The 23,889-nt window shown below is 42.3% G+C and overlaps 1 protein-coding gene and 1 long non-coding RNA gene across 2 annotated transcripts; one reads left to right on the forward strand and one right to left on the reverse strand.

Annotated features, from left to right (window-relative positions):
* Positions 1–867: 867 nt before the first annotated feature.
* On the forward strand, positions 868–23,732 carry UBE2N (ubiquitin conjugating enzyme E2 N). Its single transcript, XM_032107864.1, has 4 exons — positions 868–972; positions 19,369–19,615; positions 19,798–19,938; positions 20,562–23,732. The coding sequence occupies exons 1-4, from the start codon at positions 943–945 to the stop codon at positions 20,600–20,602; spliced, it is 459 nt and encodes a 152-aa protein (XP_031963755.1). The 5' UTR covers positions 868–942; the 3' UTR covers positions 20,603–23,732.
* On the reverse strand, positions 15,900–18,084 carry LOC116443623. Its single transcript, XR_004240002.1, has 2 exons — positions 17,464–18,084; positions 15,900–16,707 (listed from the first exon to the last, which is right to left on the reverse strand). It is a non-coding gene; the product is annotated as an uncharacterized LOC116443623 (long non-coding RNA).
* Positions 23,733–23,889: the final 157 nt, after the last annotated feature.

The raw sequence follows: 23,889 nt of genomic DNA on the forward strand, positions 1-23,889 counted from the left end.
ATTTTTCAATTTTTCTGTTTTTAATAAATTATTTTTTCTTAGAGTTGTCTCATTCGTCACATTTCTCATAAATAACAACAGACATTCTTAAATGTTACTATGCAGCTGTAGTAATGTCCTAGTAAGCTTGTGCAGTAGTTATACTCCAACGTTTACAATGTTCCTCTTTCTGCTGAGAAGGAAGGAGGTTCACTAACCAGGTGTTACTAAGACAGAGATCACAGGATTGTTAGGGCTGGAAGATCGTATTTCCAACCTCCCAGCCAATGCAGGGTCACCAGGAGCAGGTGACACAGGAACACATCCAGGTGGGTTTGGAATGTCTCCAGAGAGGGAAGACTCCACGACCTCCCTTGGGCAGCCTGTTCCGCTGCTCTGCCACCCTCAATGTCAAGTTCTTCCTCACGTTGAGGTGGAACTTCCCGTGTTTTAGTTCATGACCATTACTCTTTGTCTTGTTGCTGGGCGCCACTTAAAAGAGTCTGGCACTATTCTCTTGACACCTGCCTTTGAGATATTTTTATGTATTGATGAGATCTCTTCTCAGTCTTTTCCTCTCTAGATTAAACAGGCCCAGCTCCCTCGGTCTTTCCTCGTAAGAGAGATGTGCCAGACCTCTCATCACTTTTGTGGCCTATCAGTAGCTCCTTGTCTTTCATATACTGATGCTCTAAGATATCTTTGTGACAGGTTTAGGGCCGCTCACAGAACCTAAAAGTCAGCGAAGGGCAGACGTTTCGCGCTGACAGTAGTGCGCGGGCCCCGCTGACGATAGTTTCACTCGCTCCGCGCTGGGTGCTGACCCTACACACCGACGCTTTGTCCTACATTTCCCGGCGTCACACGCGCGGGGCGGCGCCACAGGAAGCGCGGCGCGGGTCTTTCCGGCCGTGCGCGCGCCCCGAGCGGAGGCGCGCCCCGAGCCTGCACCGACGAGACAAGATGGCCGGGCTGCCCCGTAGGATCATCAAGGTACCGCCGCGCGCCCTCCGCGCCGCGCTCCGCTCCGCCCCGCCATGCCCCGCCGGGGGGGGCGGGCACGCCGGGCCAGGGTCCCGCGGGGAGGGTAGGGCTGCGCCCGCGCCGGGCGCTGCTTCCGGTTGCCCTGGAGCAGGGCCGCGCCGGGGCAGGGCCGCCTCCCCGGCTCCTCCCGCCTTGCCGAGCGAGGGGCGCCTCGCTGCCGCCGCGCCCGCGCCCCCCGCCGCTTCCCGCCGCCGCCGCCGCCGCGGGGGCCCCCGCGCGCTGTGTCGGCGTGCGCGGGCGGCGGGAGCGGCCGGGCCCTCCTGGCGGGCGCGGGCGGGCCCGCGCCCATCGCGGGGATTGCCCGGGCGGCGGCGGCGCCCCTCGGCCCCCGGTGCTGCCGAGCGCTGGTATCTGCGCGCCCTCCGGGGCCTGGAGCTCGAAGGCGCTGGGCACACCCCCGCACCGTCTTCTGCCGGCCAATGCGGCTCCTCACCGGGGGCTTCCGCCAGGCCCCGGCTACCCGGCACAGCTTTCGGCGTGCTTGGGCCGGGGGACGGCGGCGGTGGCGCCGTGCTCGGGTTCCTTCTGTGCGGTGAGGGACAAGCCACAGCGGGCAGTTAAACCTGGCCTTCAGCTGTGTGTATGCGTCGGGACATTCGCACCGGTGGTACACGCTGGGTCAGCCTGCTTGCTGCTACATTTGCTCGGAGCTGTCGGCCCGTACCGTGTTAACGTGTCATGCTGGCGGTTCAGTGTCGTGTTTCGGCTTTGATTTGCCAAGCTTTGCAAAGGCTCTTAATTTTGAGGTACTCTCAGTAGATCCTCCGAATTCAGTTCTAGCTTCAGACTTGAATAATTTGGAGTCACTTACTGGAGATACAGGTAGCTGCATTGCAAGCTATCAAAACATAGCTTGGTCCTGTAGCTCATGCGGTTGTTCCTGCTGGGCTGCTGTCTCCTGCTCGATTTGTAATGGTGTGAACTGAAGCCCTCGAATGAGTGATCATTCCTTTTACAAAAGTTATTAAGTGATTCCAGTAGGGTTCGTTAGCCCTCGTAGGAAATGAGAGCATCTTCATCGCTCGTTGCAGTGAATGGGTCTTCATTTATAATACTGTGAAGCTTTCTCGGTTGGCAACCATTGTAAATAAATGGATGTAGAAAATGTTAAATAATGGATGAAAAAATACAACTATTTTGTCTAACATGTCAAGTTATCAAGTAGGTGATAGGGATAATGAGGTAAAATAAGGCAGGAGTAGTGTTTATCTTCCATGAAACAGAACTAGACTATGATTAGTGCTCAGAATTGTAAGCAATAAAAATAAAGAAGACCAATCTTTCAGATTTTGATGCTCATCCAGCTGCCTGAGTGCACAGCATGCTAAGCTGAATGTATTTCAGGTGTGAGAGGGAACAGTGATTCATAATACAGTGGAACTGGTATTTATCACAGAGTTGCAGTAAGAGCTCAGTCATGAGGCTGGTGTCTGTGTTAAATTTTTCATTGCTCTTGACAATTCCCCAGAATACAACCGAGAAGCGCACCCACTTATGCTGGTGCATAAATTTTCTCCTTGGTGCTTTTGTTTTCCTCATGCTTTTGTAGAAAAAAACGCTGGCATAATTTACACAACTCACTTCAAAGATGTGTGGTGATCTCCTGGAGAAGAAGGTGGAGGGCAAAAGAGTGTCCTAGAAACTCCAGATTTTTTATGAAGGATCCCCCTTAGACATTTTTGGGGTTATCAGTTATATGGTGGTATGTATGGTGGGTTGGGTATTTCCATGTGTGTATTGTAGGTTGTCTGCAGCTAGTCTAGAGCTTTTAAATCTTGGCTTGGTTGTGTTAGATGATCAGCTGTTCAGCTCCTGTGCAGTGTGTACCTTAGGTTGCCAGATGTGCGTTTGATCCAGGACTTGAGTCTGACTAGTTACTGCAGCCTCAAAAACGTGCAAAGTCATATTTTGAAATATCACAGCTGCAGAGGTGCAGACCCAGAAATACACCTGCTTAAGTCTTCAGGAGTCTTGAGTGAGGATTGTTTTGATCTTTGCTATCATGCCAATGTCGATTTTAGTGTTAAATTTCCTATTCTGGGTGCCTTGGGGGGGGGGGGGGGAAGGGAGTGAACTCACTTGCTAGTGTGAATTTGAAAGATCAGGAAAGGAAATGGAAGAGAGAGGAAAGAGCTGAGTAATGGTAAAATAACTCCAGTAAAGAAAATTAAATCTTCATGTTATGCACAGTAATAAATTTTATGATAAATTGCTTAGGTTACTTTTAGGAAAATACCTTCTCCCTTTTCTCTACATGCACGCTTTGTGTTGTCATCCAAGGGAGACCGTCGATGGCTGCTTGGGGCTAGGAGAGTGCATTTGGACTGTAATGAAGTCCTGAGCCTGGCTGCTCCAAATGCAGTTGGCATTCCCTGTCTTGAGCGACTGCTGGCAGATGGCGGGGCTCTCAGGTTGACTTGCAGCCCTGTACTCCTCAGCCTGCGTCTTTGCCATGCGCAGGCTGTCATCCAGCCCAGGAGGACAGTAGGAGCTTTCCTTGTCACTGCAAGAGCTCTGTATATATTTCCAATACTTTCTTCAAATTCAGTGAAAAGGTGACAATATGGGTGTTGCAAAGCAGTTGTTGCAAATATACAGAATTATTCCCAATTTGCTGTCCTCAGATTACTTAGAAACAGACTTTAATAAACTGCATGTGGGAATGGTCTGTAAGCTCGAAAGATGACTTGCTTTAGAATTATGACTGTTAGCAATCCCAAATGGTGAGTAGAAAACATTGATATAGTTTTGAATCTTTAAAGGCATAATCAGAATTGGAAAACCTTGTATCTTGTGAATAGAGAAGAGGTATTATTTTTTTGCTCTGTAGTTCAACACCAGGGTCCTATGAGAATCATCTTGGCAAAAAAAAATCAACTAAATTAAATGTGGTTTTGGCACATTTACATAGATGTGTGGGTTTTGATGCTGTAAACTTTTTCCAAAAAGTGACTATTTCCAGTATTAGAAGGTGAGCCTTTGCAACAGACAATAAATAAGTCCAGTGACTTTTACTTTCGAGTACTTATTACATCAATTCTTTCCTGTGTTGCAAAGTCACGTACCTCCAGTCGAGAAAGAAATTGAATTGCATCTGAATTTTTTTCTTGGCTGACATTCAGTCCACCTCATTGCTGTGTCAAGTGCAGTCAGTGTATCTCAATGGGATGGACAATACTGCCCTATATCATCTTTTAAAATGTTTTTTCCTTCTGCTGTTTTCATTGCTGCAGTGATCTTATCATCATTCATGATTTGATGCACAGGTCTATAAGTTGACTGTAGCCAGTTATTAGTAGCGCTTCTGTTACACTCACTGCAGCTGCTCCTATCATGAAGTAACCATCTGAAGCAGTATCTGAGGCTCCTTCAGATTTTTTTTTTCTAACGCATTTATCAGAGTTAAATTACAGAGGCTTTGATTTCCTCCCCTGCACAATACTGTGGTGTCTGAGATACGCATTCCTTGCTATTTACTATGTGAAGCTATTTCCATTATCTGCAGTGAACTCCTGCTTGCTGTATTTTTTGAGACTCTGGGAACACTTGGACTGCCAGCTACAAAATGCTGCTTCAACATGTAAAATTTCTGGGAGGTTTTATGGAGATTCTCTTGGTGTGTGTGATGCTAGGCACTTACAGCATTCTATATTAGAAGTCAATATAATCAGCTTTATATGTTTGGGTTTATTTTTTTTTAAGTATAAATCAGGTATTTAGCCTCCAACTGGAACTTTCTAGAAGTTCTTAAAATATTACTGGCAGCCAGCTTGAAGTTCTTACTTTTTCTTGAAATCTGTGGGTTTTTGAGGCATGGACTTCTGTCTCCGCATGAAAATTTAAGTCACTGCTACTTTTTGATTTCTTTCACATTTCTGACCACATTTTTATTTCCTGAATAGAAAAAAAATTAAATAAAAAAGACTTGAGATAAACCTAATATCTTTTTGTGGTGTTTTGTATTCCTTTGGATGGTGGTTAGGCACAGAAAACATTATTTCTGGAGAATGCTGTTCCTTGGCGTTTGTCAGAGAATGTCATGTCTTTTTGCACCTTGTATGCAGTTTGAATCTTGTGGATAACTTCCAATTTGACAGAAGGGTGAAAATTTTGGGAATTTTCAGAAGTGTTTTTGTACTGTTCTTAAAACCACCTTTGCCTGCTCCTCACCATATAGAAAGGTATAAAGATAATACATGTGCTGTTTTGCAACCCTCATTGCGTCTTCTGGCCAGGTGACCAATATAGCATGGACTGGCTGGGACAGTGGGAGGGGTACATAGGCAGGTATTGGAAGCCTGAAGGCAGGACAGATGTTTTGTGCAGGTATGGGAGGGAAGCTGAGAAGAAGGCTTAGATGCAGAGAATAAGAAAATTTTTCACTTAGGTCTAATTAGGTTAAGTTTTAAAAAGAAAATGTGGAGTGTTAATAACAGGTCTTTAAGAGGACACTGGTAACTTTTCACAACCTTTTCCTTAAAGAAGCTTTCAGTAGACCCTGTAGAATAAAAACTGAGGAAAACCCAAGCAAATAAACCAGATAGAGGCAATAATCTTGTTTGGACTGTCTTGTATAATGCTTGAGCAACTTTGAGGCAAAAACCTGTAGTGAACCAATGGATTATTATTGCTTTGCATGCAGTTGTTTTATACTGTACTTACCTGTTATGTTTAGATGGCTTTCAGAGTATTATCAACATTTGTTTTGTGGAATAGTACAAAACAAACCCACATTTTTGTAGTTACATGGGACTGGTGGATTAATAGTGAGATTGCAAATTTGGAACTGTGGAAGTTGCAAATTTTGCCATAGATGGTATGGTGGGTTGACCATGGCTGGACGTTGCTCTATCCCTCCCCTCCTCAGCTGGGCATGGCAGGCAAAATACAACCAAAGGCTCCAGGGTCAAGAGAATCACAGGGAGGGATCACCCGCCCAGTATAGTCCTGAGCAAAACAGACTTGACTTGGGGAAATTAATATCATTTATTACCTATCAAATCCGAGTAGGGTAATGAGAAATTAAGCCTAAATCTTAAAACACCTCCCCCCACCCCATCCCCTTCTTCCTGGGCTCAACTTAATTCCTGATTTTTCTCTCTCCTACCCCTCAGTGGTGCAGTGAAATGGGGGTTCTGTTCAGTGCATCACACGTTTTCACTGCTGCTCCTTCCTCCCCAGGGACAGGACTCTCTATACTCTTCCCCTGCTCCAGCATGGGGTTCCTCCATGAACTTCTCCAACGTCTGGGTCCTTTCCACAGGGTGCAATCCTTCAGGAACATGCTGCTTCAGTGTGGGTCACAAGTTCACACCACATAGGTCACACGTCCTGCCAGTACAGCTGCTCCAACGTGGGCTTCTCTCTTCACAGGACCTGTCAGGAACTTGCTCCACTGTAGGCTTCCCATGGGGTCACAGTCTCCTTTGGGCACATCCACCTGCTTCAGTATGGGGTTATCTGTGGGCTGCAGGGGGACAGCCTGCATCATGTGGGTTGCAGGGGAGTCTCTGCCCTGGTACCTGGAGTACCTCCTCCCCTCTACTTCTGCACTGACCTTTGGTGTCTGTAGAGTTATTCTCACATAATCCTCATTTCTCTGGCTGCTCATGCCTAGGTTGTTGGGTTTTTTTGCTTTCTTAAATATGTTACCTCAGAGGTGCTACCACCATTGCTGATGGGCTCAGCCTTGGCCAGCGGCAGGTCCATCTTGGAGCTGGCTGGCTCTGGCTCTGTTGGGCACGGGGGAAGCTTCTGGCAGCTTCTCGCAGAAGCGCCTCTGTGGGCTCCCCCCAGTACCCAGAACCTTGCCATGCAAATGCAGTACAAATGGCATTTGGACAGAAGCTCAGCATGAATTACTGTTTGCTTTAACCACACTTTGATAGTTCACTCTACACTGTATTAATGCAAGCCTCCAATGCAAATGTGCTCTGTCAGTGTAACTGCAGGAATGGTTTACACTCTTAGCTTAGTGAATTCAGTTAGGCCTCACTTTACTATAGCTGGAGATGCACCATGAAAAGCTCTATCTGTGCTAGTACATAGATAATCCTCTAGGAATTTGCATAGGATCTCAGATTCACAGTTCCAAAATCTGTGATCTGCTGTGGAAAATTTGAGGATGAGGTCATTCTTGGAGGAGAGTGCTGCTGACCTTAAAATGCCCCTCTTCGTGTTACTATTTGGCTACAAAGTCTTCTTCCAAGAGTGGGTAGATTCTGGAGGGTTGTTTTTTTTTTTTTTTCTTCTTGGAAGGGTCTGTTAACTTGGAGTACATTTGTCTTCATCTTGTTGCAGGTGGTTTTGCAGTGGTTAAAATTGTGTGGTGATGGGAGCTGGAAGAGCCAGAAGTGTGTGAGAGGATTGCGAGCAATCCAGAGTTCATTCACAGTGCTTGCGTAGCAGAGCTGTAATTTCAATTTGCTGGACAACTGTCCATATATTGAGTACTAGTTAATGTTTTCTAAATCTGCTGTACCACTGTTTTATTCTTTATTTTTTACAGCTGGTGCCTTTGACATGTTGACACTTGGAATGTATTTTCTTGCCTTTGTTTTGGGAGGTGGTGTTACATACAGTTGGGGTTGGTGATGGGGTCTGGTAACCTGCAGGGTGGTAGAAGCATTAGTGTACGGGAGACATTAGCCCAGTAATGAGTCCAGGACGTGGGGGTATGTGGAATGCTGACACTTGGGGATTATATGGCAAGGAAGAGAATTCATGTGGAGGCCAGCTTTTGTGAACCAAAGTGTAGCCTTCTGTTTATGATGTTTGACCCTTGCTTTACAGTTTGATGGGCTTTACTGCTAATTCTTTTTTTCTTTGTCCTAAAAGGTAATGTTATTTTCAGAAGATTTTCTTCAATGAAGTTATTTTACAATGATACAATTTTAATGTAAACATTCTGAAATCTCTCTGACTATATGACATCTGCTTAGGTAACCAATTTATTTTCAGTAATGCTGGTTACAGCCAGTTCTTTACATAATTGTAGCTAATGAATTGATAGACCCTGGAAGAATTTGTGCCAAAATGTGATGTAATGTTATATTAAGTTTTGAATTAAGCCTTTGTAGTTTTGTGAGGCAGCTTTATCCTATATGTAGAAGACAGTTTTGACTGATAAGTTTCACTTTTTCCTACTGCCTCCCCCTCAAAAATCAAAGTAAAAACATGAATGGTTTTTTACCTTCTTGTGTGCAATTTATCACTTCTTGGTGAAGGAGATCAGTGCAATCTTCCCCCTTATCACACTCAGGCAGGAAAGAAGTGTCATTTGGCAAGTAATTATAACTCGTCAATGTGCCAGTATACTGCCTTAAGTTTTGCCCTGTGCAGCTAAAACCTTTAGTTTCTATTTCATACCCCCAAATTAATCTGGACTATTGGATGAAGTTGGAAGGTAATGGCACTGGTAACTGGCAAGGGTTACCTGTGATCAGAATGAAAGTATGAAAGAAATGTATCCTCTGTATAGTCTGAATTGAAATGCCAAAGCTGGTTTTGTACTACTTTTTTTTGCAGAGCTGCACAAGGTGAAGGAAGTTACCATCTAGTGAAGTTAGATTACCAGAAGTTTGTGAAGTGATTAATCTGGCTCATTCTTGTAGCAGCCTCCCAGTACCTAAAGCAGGCCTACAAAAGAGCTGGAAAGGGTCTTCTTACAAGGACATATAGGGATAGGACAAGGGGGAATGGCTTCAAAGTGAGAGAGGGCAGGTTTAGATTAGATGTAAGGAAGAAATTCTTTACTGTGAGGGTGGCGAGGCACTCAAACAAGTTGCCCAGTGAAGTTGTGGATGCCCTGTCCCTGGAAGTGTTCAAGGCTAGGTTGGATGCAGCTCTGAGCGACCTGGCCTTGTGGGAGGTGTCCCTGCCCATAGCAGGGAAGTTGGACTAGGTGATCTTTAAGGTCCCTTCCAACACACGTTGTTCTATGATTCTGATTCAGGTTGAACAGCCTTACTGTATGAACAGATTCAGCTTGGACTCTGCTGGCACAAAAAGTTTTGTGCCACTGAGGTGAACTTAGACTGAGATCTGTCTCAGAACTCTGCAGTAAAGGTTATTTCTTAAGCCAAATCAGTTCTGTGATCTCATCTGTTATTTGACTTTGCAAACACTTGGGCTGATGAAGGGAGTACATGGAAGGATGACTGTTCAAATTAGCACTGCTGCTGAGAAGTTAGAACTTCCCATTCAGGCAAACTTGCATTTTGTGAGGAAAGGAAATGAGGGAGGTAGTTATGTGAAATTAATCAAGAAGGACTGAGAACCATGCTGAAATGGTGGGTAGAAAAGCAATCTGACTTAATTGAAAACTCAACAGCCAATGAAGAATGAAACAAAAGGACTTCCACTCTCAATGATTAAAAATTAGTGGAACTTAAGTGTAATTAAAAAAAAAACAAAACCAACCCTCTCTGCTTTTTGCTATTGGTAGTGTCTCTTCATCTGTTTTAGAAATCTTCCTGGGAGATTTGGCAGCAAATGTCTGATCTCCCTTAGGAAGCAAATGCTGAAATGACTGATGAGCAATCAGTTAAACTGAAAGATCTCTCTTTTTCCTCATCACGTTTTCTCCCACATAAATTGTTATGTGTGGTACTCTGCAAGTGATAAGTGTTATTATTTCAACTGTAGCAGGAAATGGAGCTAGTGGTTTTAAATTTAAGTCTGTCATCTCTTTCTCAAAAGTTCTTAATTTTCAATATCATCTGTGGAGTCTGAAACTGTCTACTACATTCTCTCTAAAAGTGGTTCTGGATGCAACAACTCAAACACAGATGAAAAATTACTATGTGATTTATGCTGAGATGGGCTGACCTTGGCCAGATGCTCACCCAGCCACACTCTCTCCCTACCTCAACCAGGCAGGGAGAAAAAAATAAGGAAAAGCTCATGGGTCAAAACAAAGAGAGAGAGATCATATAGTGATAATCACCATGGCAAAACAGACTCAACTTGGGGCAAATTAATTAATTAATTTGCTTCCAGGTGAGATAGAATTGGATGTGAGAAACAAAGAATTAAAACAGCACTTTTCTAATACTCAACTTCAGTCCTTCACTCCTTACTCCCCAACTCCCCTGTCCCTGATGAATGCAAGGGGATGGAGAATGGGGATTTATGGTCAGTCCACAACAGCTCCTCTGTACTATTCCTTCCTCCTCACACTTTTTCTGTGCTCCAGAGTGGTGCACTCCACGGGCTACAGTGTGGGTATCTGCTCCACTGTGGTCTTTCATAGGCTACAGAGAGTCTTTGCACCAGTGCCTGGAGCTTGTCCTTACCATCCTTCTCTAACCTTGGTGTTCACACTAGTTTTGCTCACAAACTTATTTTTTTTTTTATCCCTTGCTGTTCTTTCTGTGTGGCGTCGTCTTCTGTCCTTTCTTAAATACATTTTCCCAGGTGTGCCACCAGCTTGGCTGATGGGTTCACCCATGTCCTGTGGCATGTTTTTGGAGCTGGCTGTGTCTGGTGAGGTACAGCTCCTGGCCTCTCCCCATTGAGGTCCCCTGGATCATCTCTGCTGCCAGCAACTTGACACATACACGCTGTACATGTGCTTAGTTGGTAATGCAGTTAAATTCAATCATACCAAATACAAAAAAAATTGGGGCAAACTGATGTGGATTTCTTTCAGTTGGGGTACCTTTTTTGTTTTACGACTAATGCTTCTCTTTGGCCATTTTGGAACTATTCATACAGTGTTGCATTGCATCCTGTTGTTCCTTTTATAAATGGCCAGGGTTACCAAAAAGTTTGTTTTGTAGCCGGCTGTCTGGAGACCTTCACTTGTAGGACCTGTGGAAGAAATGTGTCAAGGCATGTGCGGATTTTGTTCATTCGTACTGGTGGAAGATGCTTTTACCGACAGCCAATGCCGCTGTTCCATGGTTTCTATTGGAAGTTACTGTCCTCTGCTGGATGGCAGCAGAGTTTTTGTGTTGTCAGTCAGCATTTTTCGGATTTAAGATCTAGTTAAGAAGACCCAGCTCACTTTTCCGGAGTTGCCCTGAGAGTGCTGACAGGGTTTACTTTCTCAGTAGATTTTCAGGATGGTGATTTCTGGCAAGGTGGCAGCAATAAAAACGCATACTTGAGCTGTAATTCCTGTTGTAGATAGGTCCTCATCCATCATCTATCTTCCCTGATCTGTTCAGAATAAAGCTAGGGTTAATTGAACCTACAAGTAAGGGTGGATACTACCTGCACTTCCTCGCTGTCTCACATAGATTAGAGAGGACTTGTACCTTGCCTTGGCCTGACAAAGTTGTAAGAATGTAACCTCCATCTTAGTAGGTGATATTGAAGGAAAATTGCTTCACTACTGCTTAGTGAATTGAGCTAGTAAATGTGCTACTGAAAATATGAGGAAAGAATCATTCCCCTGAGACTTTGTATAAAGATGTAGTATTGTGCCATTTTAAATATTAACGGCTTTAAGACCTGCAGTATTTTCTCTTTATGTAAGAGGCCATTATTGATGTTTTGTGTTTTGAAGTTTCAGAATAATTTTATCACGGATATGTCAGCCTGTGAATGATGTTATCTCTCTTTTTAAGGTACTAGCATAAAGTTGCTAGCCATAAGGATGCTTTTCTGTAGTCTTAGTGCTATAAAAGGTTCTTAGATAACTGTTTATAACAAGTAAGATATGCAGAGTCTTTGGTGCTTAAGACTTTTATAGATGGATGAAGACTTTTAATTTAGTCGTTTACCATCTGTTGTTACTGAAATTAGCCCAGTTGGTAGTTAATCTTCTCCCTTTGTAATAAGGAGGAAGGCTCTGCATTTCCTTTTTAGGTTGGTTACAGAATAGTAATCTGTTACGCTGGTATCCCACTGTGATTAACACTGCAGTCCCAACTCTTTAAACCAGCCCTTTCATCAAAAGGAATCTTCTCCCATCCTTCTGGGAGCATGTGTTTGCACCCTGCATTTTGCTGGCACAGCTGTTTGCGTGGAACATACAGTGCGCTGCATCAGGGACTCTTCTCTCTTTTATGAATTTTTCCCTTCCTTTTCTTCCAAATTGGCTATGTGCTATGTTAGACCATGAGGTCAAGAGACAGCTATACAGGCAAAAGTAAAAGTGTATAATAGGCTGAACTGGAAAGGCAGCACAAGTTTGTATTTTTCTTTTCTTTTCTGCAGTGGCTGATCATTTATCACCTTGCAATATTCAGACTCTGTAAGGTGTTGCGATTTCTCTAAGCTATGTTTGTTCTAATGGATTTTACAAAGTTCACTACGTGATTTCACAGCTGGTATTAAAGGCCAATGTAGAGCAGAAGACCATTCTATAAAAAAGTGTAACACTCACTGAGACCACAGTATTTAATTTGTGGATTAATAAGGAGCACGTTTTATTTATTAAAGGTATCTGTATAGCAATAATATTGAATGTGAAATAAGAAAACTGGGGTATCAGGAAAATGTAATGCAGGTAGCTGAATTACTAAGCAAAGCACATTTGTCTAGAGATATGGAGCTTGAATCTCTTCTTTGAGCTACTTTGTGCTGACTTTGCCAGCAAGCTTCTCTTAAATTTTAGTGGCCTTCACACAGTAGCTTTAAAGTTCACATATTTTATAGGTGCTATATATTGATTTCTTCCTAACTGTTTTAGCCACGTCTCTTGGCAGGCAGTGTAAAATTTGTGGTGATTAATTATTGCCATAGCACAGGGAACAGAATTGCACTGTTTTTCCAAGCAAAGAATAGTACTCCTTTCTAAAAAGCAATGAAGAAGCTTTAAAAATTGCCTAAGCCCATGCCAGAATTTCTTCCTTCGGTACTGGAGTGGTCTCTGTCAGACAGAAAAGCTTTACAGTTCAGCTGCAGTGGCTCTGCTAGGTAAGAAATAATGTTTGGGTTTTTTTGCAAGTACTTGCATAGGTGAGTCTTCTGATGGCAGTCATTTGCCACTTTTGTATTTTGGCACTGTTTTTTTTTGTAGTTATTTGTTTGGTCCTGCCTTAGTCTGTTGATAGCAAGCAAGACATCTGAAATAGCTTTTTGTTTTTCAAAAGGGTAGCATACAGAAATCTTTATTTAGTTGTTTTGACGGAGGCCTTGGCAGCTTGAGGCTTTTGTAAACACTTCTTCAAGACTGAAAGTGATTAAAATAGTATATTTCTGATGGATTCCTCCTTTGTATGCTTGCTCCTATCTCCATGTTCATTAGCAGCTGATTTTCCTGTATGTATGTGTGGAAGCATGTGTATGTTCTGGGCTGTTCAATTTACTTCCTTAAAGAAGTGCTCTGTCTTACTCTGTGTGCATGAACAAGGTGAATCCTGGTGGTTATGTCTGCTTTTCAGTAACTTTTCTTTCCCTTTGACTGAAAGCAGGATAACCAAGCAAAACCTCAAAGAATGAATGAAACATACTTCCCTGCAGATCGATCTCTCTTCAGTGTGTGGCTTCTCTTAGTCTTGGCAGCCTCAAAAGCCCTCACCCCCACCTCCTGCTTGCTGGTCTCTTCTAAAGAGCACAGTGCTCTCTCTTCCCGAGGCTTCCTATCCTCACATGTTACGGTAAAAACAGGCTGAGGGCTTCTTCTCCCTCAGGTACAATTAGTTTTCAATTTAACATCTTCATAGAAGAATAACTATGCAGAATGTCAGCTACACCATCTGTCCCATCAGTATCATCTGTCACTCTGTTTCAGGCCACCTGTGTTAATAAGGAAAGCTTTGCTTTTGCTTGTCAAAACACCTTCAACATTTCTGTGTTTTCTAACCACTTAATTAAAAATAAAAAAGGGGAGGCATAAAAAGGGGGGAGGCATAACCAGTTGCAATTGACAGATTTGGGTTTTTTCAAGTACAGACTGGCATGTATCTTCCTTTTGGGTTTACTAATTTATTTTAGTCAGTGGAAATTATTACATTACTTGGAATTGAAAAAGTGGAGTAAATGCAGGAGTGAGAAGAAATCTCAATCTAAAAACATTGCAGAGTATGACAAATAGGAATAACTGCCTACGGCAGCATAGGAAACTTAATTGAAAGCTTTAGAGCTTTCAAAATATGCCCTGAAATATCTTCTGTGAAACTTCAGTGTGCTAGATGAGAGCTAATAAAAAACCACTACAAAGTACTGTTCTGGAACACTTATTGGTGGGAGTTGGTATTCTAGTTGAAGACAAAATTAACTGTTCTATTGTAAAAGCATTTATTGTGAGCAACAGAACTGCAAAACCTGGTTTTCTCTGAATTTATTATTTTTCCTTTTTAGTATGTTTATATATGGGTGTTCCAGCTCTTTTTGTCCTTACTGTCAGGGATTTTTGCTGGGCAAGAATGGTATTATACTTGGTTGGCATAAACAGGCCAAACAGCAGTAGTAGTACTGGAGTTGTTCATGTCTTCATTTCCAGTAGCACTGAGCTTGGTTAGTCTTAGCCACTGACAGCTTACAAAACGTACGGAACAGTTGAAATTGGACAAAGGGTTTAAAGACAGTTTTGGAGGAAAAAGGGGAAGTAACAGATGTGTAATTAAAGAAGTGTAAGAAAGACTGCCTAAAAATACATGGGAAGTCAATTATTGCATGTGTTTGATCATCTTGATTAGTTAAAAAAGGTGAGAAGTTAAAAGTGTAATTAAAAGAAATTAACATTATTTATTTAAACATGTTTGAGAGACTTATTTTCATTGGGTAGCCATCCTCTGGGAATTACAGAATAAGATCAATGTGTAGTTAAACATTTCCTTGTTTCATCCACATCTCATCATTCTTGTGGGTGATGTACAGGGGGCAGGGTTTTGTTTGTTTGTTTGTTTTTTGTTTGCTTGTTGTGTTTGTTTTTTTTTTTTTAATTGGTGACATACGCTTAAAAGGAATTAAAATCTTTAAGCAGGTCTGCTTCCTGACCAGGTGCATAGTGTTGCCTGTATGCTCACAATTTTTTTCTCTCGAATATTACTTATTTTTGCAAGTTTTACAGCAAATCAAATTTTATTTTATTACCAGCATGTCTGGAACTGTCCATCTTACCCTAAAATGTGGAAATCAAGTCCCTGTAATCACCTTAGAACTGGGCCTATGTGTATGTTTAAGCATTTTATATGCTTAGACCTTACAGTGTAACTTTTCGATCAATTTCTCATTTTCTGTTCCTTTTCCATGGTGTCCCCCAAAATATATTTAAGATATTATTGTTAATGTCTTCATAATTGCAGGACAAAACCCTTACTTCTTGTTGGAATTTAGGAACTGTTGATGTATTTAAGTACAAACATTGCACATTCTCTCAATAAATGGCATTGTCGCTACTTTTTTCGCAGTCTAACAAGCTTGTCTGTGTTACACAGTTGTAAAAAGATGTGTTTTCTGAAGCTTTTGCACAAAGGCAGTGATGTGTGTTCACGGGGTCACGGCCTGTCATTTTGAGTGTATCGAAGAAGTTTAGCCTGGTGCTTGCTCTCTGCTGCGCCAGAGCCTGGCAGGTGTGAAAGATGAGTGTCAACCACTTCCCTCACAGGTTTCTTGCAGGTATTCATCCTCATTTCTGTTTGAAAACAGCTTCAGTTACACCGATAGTGGTGGAGCTCCGTGCACAGAGCAGGAGGCAAGGTGTGCTTGCTTAAAGGAATTTTCATCTAATATTAATGTGGCCCAAGGGGCCTCTATGGGCTCAGAGTAGGCTCAGTACTCATATGGGGCTGTATGCAGCATAAACGCTTTTCTCTGCACTCCCCTTTTCTGTGGTGTTTTATAGCGAGATAACCACAGTCACGGAATGTGGAGGCACGAAGGGCTTTCTGAGCGGGTGTCGCGTTCCACTGTGGGGAACTGCGGAGAGTTCTTTTAAAAATGGATGGTCGGGAGCGGAATGAAGCCAAACGAGGCAAACACTGTATCTGAGAGCCGTTTATTGATAACAAAAAGGAGAAGGAAAAGGAGTTGCCCGAGCGAAAGACGCCTGGAGGAGACAGCAAAGAAGAGAGGAAAATGGAAAAGGGATAGGGGAGAGCAGAGAGAGAGGGGACAGAGAGCAGAAGAGGGCGTTACCCGCAGCAGGGCGGGGCAGCGCTGTCGGTGTCCAGGCGGGGCTGTGCCGCTGCCGGCCTGCGCGGCTCCCGGCGGGGCGCGGCTCCCGCGGCGACGGCCCCGGACACGCGGTGAGAGGGCGCCCGCACGGGAGGAGCAGGAGCCTGGACAGGGTCGCGGCGACGGGCTGCATCGGGGCGGCGGGGAAGGGAGCGGGCAGCCCGGGCAAGGCGGCGGTCAGGGACGCGGGAAGGCAGGACAGGTGCGAGGGCAGGAGAGCCAGAAGGCAGCCTGGGGCCAGGGCAAGGGAGGGAGCGAGCAACCCCAGCAGTTAGTTTTTATACCCCCCGGGCCCCTCCCAAAGTCTGCCCTAACAAGGAACCGCTGGCCCAGTGCAGCCTTTCTGTGCCCTCCATTGGTGGAGACCTCTTTGCGACCTGATGGGAGAAGCCCCTCCATAGTATCTCCCACTGCCTGCCTCGTGGGCGGTGTTGGCAGGCGAAGTCCTCCCAGAGACAAGGCTTCTTCTAGTTGCCTCCTGCATGTGGCACGTGTGCACCTCTCCTCCACATGCCTCCGACAACCATTGTTGACGCATAACAAAACTGAATTGGCTCCTCACAGCGGGGTGGCATGCTCACAGTGGATAGCCCCTTCAGTATTATAGGGTGCCTGCATGGAAAGAATTGTTTTTCTCATACATGGGCTCTCCCATTGTTTACTGACAAATGGTTTTTAGTGGCAGAACGTGCAGCTTGCAGCCAGGCATTGCTCCCTCAGATACTCTGGCAGGTAGAAGTGCTGATGCTGCTGCCAGAGAACTGCTGATTCTGGGTTATTTTAAGCCAGGATTGGCTGCCCAGTATAGTTACAGTCAGCATACTGGCATAACTAGGGAGGCAGTCTGGTGACTGAGGGGGAGCTGGGGACTGCTGAGATCGGTCCAGCTATTGAAATGTGTTATCCTTAATATTAAAGTCTTTGAGCATGCCCATCAGAACCAAAGCCACGATTGGCTTACAAGCACATCTCTGGCAGTCTAGCTGTGAAGAAGTTTAAAAATTGGTCTTTTTCCATAAGTTCCTTATTTTTAAGTTTCCAGTTGGCTAGCATTAGTTTGTATTTGGTACAAGACACTTTCCTCTGCCAGAACTGTCAAAAACTATATTGTTCTTCATAGGCAGAAACCCAAATTGTCCTATTTACCTGGGGCAGCACTCCTTCTGACAGCTTGCTGAAAGAAACTGAGAATGTTTTATGCACCTACAGGGATAATCTGTAGTTTCTTACTGACTTTTCCATACCACTGAATGTAAACTATCAGAATTTGTTATAACTGCTTTTTTACACAATTAGTGTACAAATAAGTAGCCAGCAGAATACAAATGAGTAAGTTATAAAATTGCGGATCATTTAAAATATACTCACACTAGTAAATGTAGACAGCTCTAAGAAGCTTGGAAGGCCTTCCAGTGAGGTGTGTAAGTGGCGCTGGGCAGCTAATGTCTATGCAGATAAGTAGACAATATGTAATCACAGCAAGGAAGCACACTGGATACATTTATTTTTAGGTTTGCATATGTACATAGTAATAAATTCAATATTATGATTTGTAGGACCTTGACATTTCAGCGATGAGTAATTGGTTTTTGGAATTAATTACCGTGGCTTCACTTCTTTATATATTGATCAGTTTTTGTAAAATGAGTTGTTATTTAACTGCATCAAGACAGCTCTATTACTTAAATGCTGTGTACACTTACCTCTACAAGAGTAATGTAGCAGTCCAGTTATGTTTGAAGAATTTATTTAGCCAAGTAGAGGTAATCTGTCTGTTTTGTGCTTGTGTTAAAGAGAGACTTACTGTATTGGAGAGAGGCTGACTACAAGGGCAAATACTGACAGAACAAGGAAAAATGGCTCCAAACTGAAAGTGGGTTTAGATAAGATGTTAGAAGAAATTCTTTACTGTGAGGGTGGTAAGGCAGTGGAACAGGTTGTGCAGAGAAATTGTGGATGCCCAGTAGGTGGAAGCATTTAAAGCCAGGTTGGATGGGGCTGTGAGCAAGCTGGTCTAGTGGAAAGTGTCCTTGACCACGGCGGGGTTGGAACCAGATGATATTTGAGGTCCCTTCCAATCCAGACCATTCTGTGATTTTTAAATTAGTGCTGTTGTAGATATATGGAATAAATATGCTATAAAACTGAAATAATAAATTAATGTTACACCTACAAGTTGCCATCTTCTGTCAATAGAAACAGGATAATTTTTCTTTGTGAAAGCCAACACAGAAAGGTGGTGAAAAAATTAACTGTACATAGTAAAAGCAAGCTTAGAAGGAAAGCAGAAAATGGGACTAAAATTGCATGAGGAAATAAGGCTTTAGCAGGATTTTTTTGTCCCTGCCTAGTGTCCTTTTGCCCATTTTGGCCTTGGGATCTTTTTTATAAGAACCAGAATGGTGCCCATAAGACTTGTGAAGACAGGTAGCAGAGGAAAGGCAAAGATGTACAGGGCTTGGTCTGTCTGCTCAGTGCATTAACAAGATGGGCAGCTCTTAGCTATGGTCACAGCTTGGTGCCTAAGGTAGCATTGGCAGAAGAATGGAGCAACAGAGAAACCAAGTCACTGTAGGAGACTGGCCTTCCCTAATTTTGCTGCTTACAGAGCATCTTGGCTGTCTCCTACTGTCTGTTAGTGTGACTTTAAACATGGTTATAAGTAGGCTGAAAGTGCTTACGCCAAAGCTATTTATGCATATATATGTCTAAATATATAAAACATCCTTAAAATACTCATTTAATGTTGCAGCAGAGTAGCACTTTTAAATTCTTTCGAGTTAGATCTGATTCCAGTACAAATGTTCAGCTTAATAAACCAGACCACTCTTGTTAGGAGTAAACCTTGAACACTTTGTGCGGGTGATTAATCCCTTTGGCTTTTCACTTATGGGAGTTTCTATTTAAGGTAGAATAGGAAATGTTTTTGATGTTTTCATCGTGGTATTCTTTAAAGTGCTTTTAAGTATATTGAAAAAAATATAGCAGCTTGGCAATAGTTCAATCAAAAGGTAAGAAGTTTGAGGACAGCTGAGTTTTCTATTACTGTGTGTTACAGAAGCACACAGCAGGTGAGGATCTGAGAGGAGATGGGTACCAGTTTACCACAGCCTCGTCTTCTTTCTGTAGATGTTCTTTGACTTAAAGGTATTTGTTGAACATCGTTTCTGTGAATATAGGCTAAATGAATGCTTGTTGCTTTTAAAATTGTTTGTACAGGTGATGTTTATTTTAGATGGGTTTTATTAGTTACATTGCCTCCTTTTCTTCTAGGAAACCCAGCGCTTGCTGGCAGAGCCAGTCCCTGGGATAAAAGCAGAGCCAGATGAAAGCAACGCGCGCTATTTTCATGTGGTCATTGCAGGTCCACAGGATTCCCCCTTTGAGGGTGGGACATTTAAACTTGAACTATTCCTTCCAGAAGAATATCCAATGGCAGCTCCTAAAGTACGTTTCATGACCAAAATTTACCATCCTAATGTAGACAAGCTGGGAAGAATATGTTTAGATATTTTGAAAGGTAAGTGCTGCTGTGTTTTCCTTCTTTTTATCATAATAAGTACAGAAATTTGTAAGTTGACCCTAAAAAGAGTTTTCATATGTTTAAAGAATATCTTGCTGCTTCTTTAATCTGGAAAAACTTGCTGTTTCTGTAGACTCTGGTGAATATGGTGTTTCATAGTGCTGTAAATGTCTCTTCAGATAAATGGTCCCCAGCTTTGCAGATTCGTACAGTTCTGCTATCAATCCAGGCTTTGTTAAGTGCTCCCAATCCAGATGATCCACTAGCAAATGATGTAGCTGAGCAGTGGAAGACCAATGAAGCCCAAGCCATAGAAACAGGTGACGTATCTTCTACCTTTTCTTTTTTTCTAGTTTTAGGAATAGCTTATTACTCACTGGCTGGGGTATGTAACTCCTAACCTCTAGTTTTATGTCTTCAATTTGCAGAAACAAAAAATTACTGCATACAGTCATAGTTCAGGTGCTCTGAATGTGCCTGCAGTGGTCTGTTTTTAAGTCTGCAAGGCTTGATAGAAGAAAAAGCTCTCTTGTTCTGCCTTATCTTGAGTTTTGATGGTCCTAATTTGCTAACCTGTCTATTTTGGAGTTGTGGTGAAATGAAGGAGTGTTCTACTGCTTGTCCTCTACAGCTTAAGGAACAGATTAACAGGTTCCAGAAAGTTCTTCTCTTTGATGTTGCATCTGTTGCAGGCTACAGGGGAATGGAACAGTTACTATGTTATGCCTCTTCACTTTTGGATCAACTGCTGTCAGACTGCTTCTATAATATACAAGTTGGCAGCTGCCGGAATTCAAAATTGCACTTACAGTCTTAGAACTGATATATTTTCTGTGCTTGCAGCAGTGGTATAAAAGAGATCTTTAAGAATATGAATTTAAAATTACTTTAATCAAACCTGAAAACTGCATCTTTTCTTAAATGTATTTCTTTTTCTTTACAGCCAGAGCATGGACTAGGCTATATGCCATGAATAATATTTAAATGCGCTATGAACATCAAGTGTGCATCACTTCTCCTGTTCTGCCAAGACCTCTTCCTTTTTTTGTTTGCATTTAATGGACACAGTCTTAGAAACATTACAGAATAAAAGCCCAGACATCTTCAGTCCTTTGGTGATTAAATGCACATTAGCAAATCTGTGTCTTGTCCTAATTCACTATTGTACCGCATGAGCAGAGGCTAGAAGTATCATCTGGATTGTTGTGAAATTGTTTGAAAGCAGCAGCACATCTCTGCTTTTAATCATTTTTCCCGTCATGGTTTAAGTATAAGCACTGTGAATGAAGGTAGGCAGGGTTAGCTGCAGGGCTTTTTGTTTTAATTTTGTGGGCTCCTCCTCCCTTTTTATGGTGATGCTAATTGCATTGGTAAAAGCAGCTAACCAGTTATACTTTAGAATATACCCTCTAGCCCAGTCTAACTTAGACGCTGTAGATGGACAAGCTTCATTGTTTGAACAAAAAATGGGAACATTAAACATCCATCACCTTCACTAATACTATTGTGATTCTGCTGTCAAGTGTAGAAAAATCCCTCCAAGAAAAAGCTTGTGACCATTTTGTATGGCTTGTCTGGAAAATCTCCTGTAAATCTTATGTTTTAGTAAAATATTTTTTGTTATTCTACTTTGCCTTTGTATAGTTTATTTTGCTGTGTTTTCATTTCTCTGTGACAATCTTATTTAAAAATTTTGAATCCAGAATTGACAATTTGTCTTCACCAGTCTGACAGATTTAACAGTAAAGAGGGAGAATTCACAAGGGGTTTTTTTTTTGGTTTGTTTTTTGGTTTTTTTTCCTTCTATTTGCTGACTGTTTTTATTTGTGTTATGTGGGTGGCCTTACGTGGCCAATTTAAGATGAAATTGCATTTGGAGTGACTTTTAGAAACAAGTCTCTGATGTAACAATTGTAACCTTAATTTTAGTAATGCGTTGATGTGTGTTTTCATGGAAATAACCAGAATGAAGTAGGAGGTTGAGAGCAAATGACAGCACTAATTATGAGTATCTCCATAACTTCTCTTTGCTGATTGTTATCAGACATTAGGCAACACGGTTTTCTAACTTCTTTAATTCCTATCCTTTAGTAACATGAAATTCCAGTGTGTAGAACCACTGTAAGAGCCAGCTTGTGTATTGGCTGATGCCTGCTTAGCCACTTACAGCTAGCAACTCATACCACTGGTTTTCTCTACAAGCCTTATTAAGCTACTTGCTTGAGCAACCAGTCAGCTTAAATAGCAACAAAGCTTCTTTATTGGAGGGAAGGAAAGTGATGAAAAAATTCCTTCTCATCCTTTTTGTGTATGCATCTTGTCTAGGAGTCCAAGTATCTTTTCTGGGAACCCATCTAATTGCTTCCCTTCATTTCTTGTATCTCTAGTCTCTTCCATTCCCCAAGCCCTCTCCCTCACAAAACCAACAAACCAACCAACCAAAAAGCTTAAAAGCTTTTGGCAAGGCCAACCTGAAATGTGTAAATGACAGCTTGTAGTGGTTGCAGTAGGGAGTGTTTTTTCATGAAATTCAGGGGTATGGTTATGTAGTCTATTGGTATTCTCCCTCTTTCACTTCTTCTTACTCTAGTGTCATCTGAAATTTCTATAGACTGCGGTGTATTTATTGTGCTCTTATGTAAGATGAAGAATATCTATTAAAACTATGTTTTCCAACAGACGGTGATTTCAGTGGTTAGTAACTGGTATTGTCCCTCTGCGACATGGCTGGAGAATGGTTCAGAATTCAACTTTTTCACCAAACTGAGTCATAAAAAAACTGTTTTAAAAGTAGTTTCTGTGTTGAATGTAAGCCAAAGTTGGGTCCAGGGCTGGTAACATGTTCTTCAGAGTGGGTAAGCACCATTAACCCTCTCTTCTCCTTACAAATGTCTGTTTGGGGTTAGCTGGCCTACATCCTGGATCTGCTACTAGCATGGATAACTTCTGTGGCAGGCAGCTGAGAGTAAGTGAGCTGTGCCGTAGACCCTGGATTCACTTCACCTACCTCTTAATGCTTTATCTTACGCTACATATGCAGCTTTCCTCAGCTCTGTCTCTAGTCCAAGGGCGAGTGGCACCCCCAGAGGACAGTCAGACCCACCTAAGCATTGTGTTTGAGAGTGGCTTTCCCTTCCTTCAATAGAGAAACAAGACCTGAGCTGGCTCTTAAACAATTGTAACCTGTAATAGGCAGGATGAATCCAGACTCAGATAATGTGTATTAAATAATACTTATTTTACTTTTAAACCTGATTTAAGAGCCCTGTAAAAAGCCAAGCTGGGAATTTCATTCCGGCTTGTGCCAAGGAATGTGTGACACTTAGGCTAAATTCTTTGAAGCCAGTAAGATATAACCTTTTCCTCAGTCAAGCAGGTATATATTCCCAGTTGTTATGTGCAACTCAGTTATTTCTCTTACACCTTGCAGCTGATTAGCAAATGCAGCTGTCTTTTAAGGAGTGTTAGTTTTATCTCCATTTTTAGTATGTGTCTATTGTATGCATTTACAGTAACTTTATAATAAATGAGTTTCCTCTACCATTACTGGTGCTATGTCTCAAACGTCCTAAAATTCTGAGCGAGAGTGATGACATTGCATTTTATGTGTCAGTGTTTGGGTAGTAACTGTGTAGCTGTTGAGCCTGGGTTATCACATGGGCTCTGTAACCACACATGCAAAATACTTCTGCAGTAGTTTCCTGTAGATCAAGAGGAAGGCTTTTGGTTTTGCATAAACATTCAGTGGTGATCTCTTCACATATAGCCATGTTCTGTCGTGGGTATGAAGTGTATGATTGTTGGGAACTGATGGAACAGGTTTTTTGTATCTTAGCTGACTTTAGTCTAAACCAAGTGAAACATTGCTTCGATAGCTTACAAGTAATTGTATTTTTAACACATTGAGACTATTGTGGAACATCTTAATGGACTAGTGACATCAAAAATTGTGACATCTCTATTTATATGCATTCCTTCTTGGGTTGGGTTTTTTTTTTTGTTTTTTTTTTTTTTTTTTTGAGGGTTAAAGTAAAATGTCTGGTAGGTTTTGTCAGTAACATGTCTTGACTGTAATGTAATATGACACTGAAATAAAAGGAAGAGTGATTATTCATTACTTAAGCACTGAGCTTCATTTAACTCCACTGGGCTGCCATCAGTGTGCAACAGTTTCCTAACAGTTCTTAACATCTGGTAAAATAAGAAAGATAACCTTGATAACTTCTCTCATAACTTTTCAGTTGCTTGTGGCTTCCCCTCACCATTGTATG

The sequence above is a fragment of the Corvus moneduloides genome, chromosome 4 (genome assembly GCF_009650955.1).
Source record: "Corvus moneduloides isolate bCorMon1 chromosome 4, bCorMon1.pri, whole genome shotgun sequence".
NCBI lineage: Eukaryota > Metazoa > Chordata > Aves > Passeriformes > Corvidae > Corvus > Corvus moneduloides.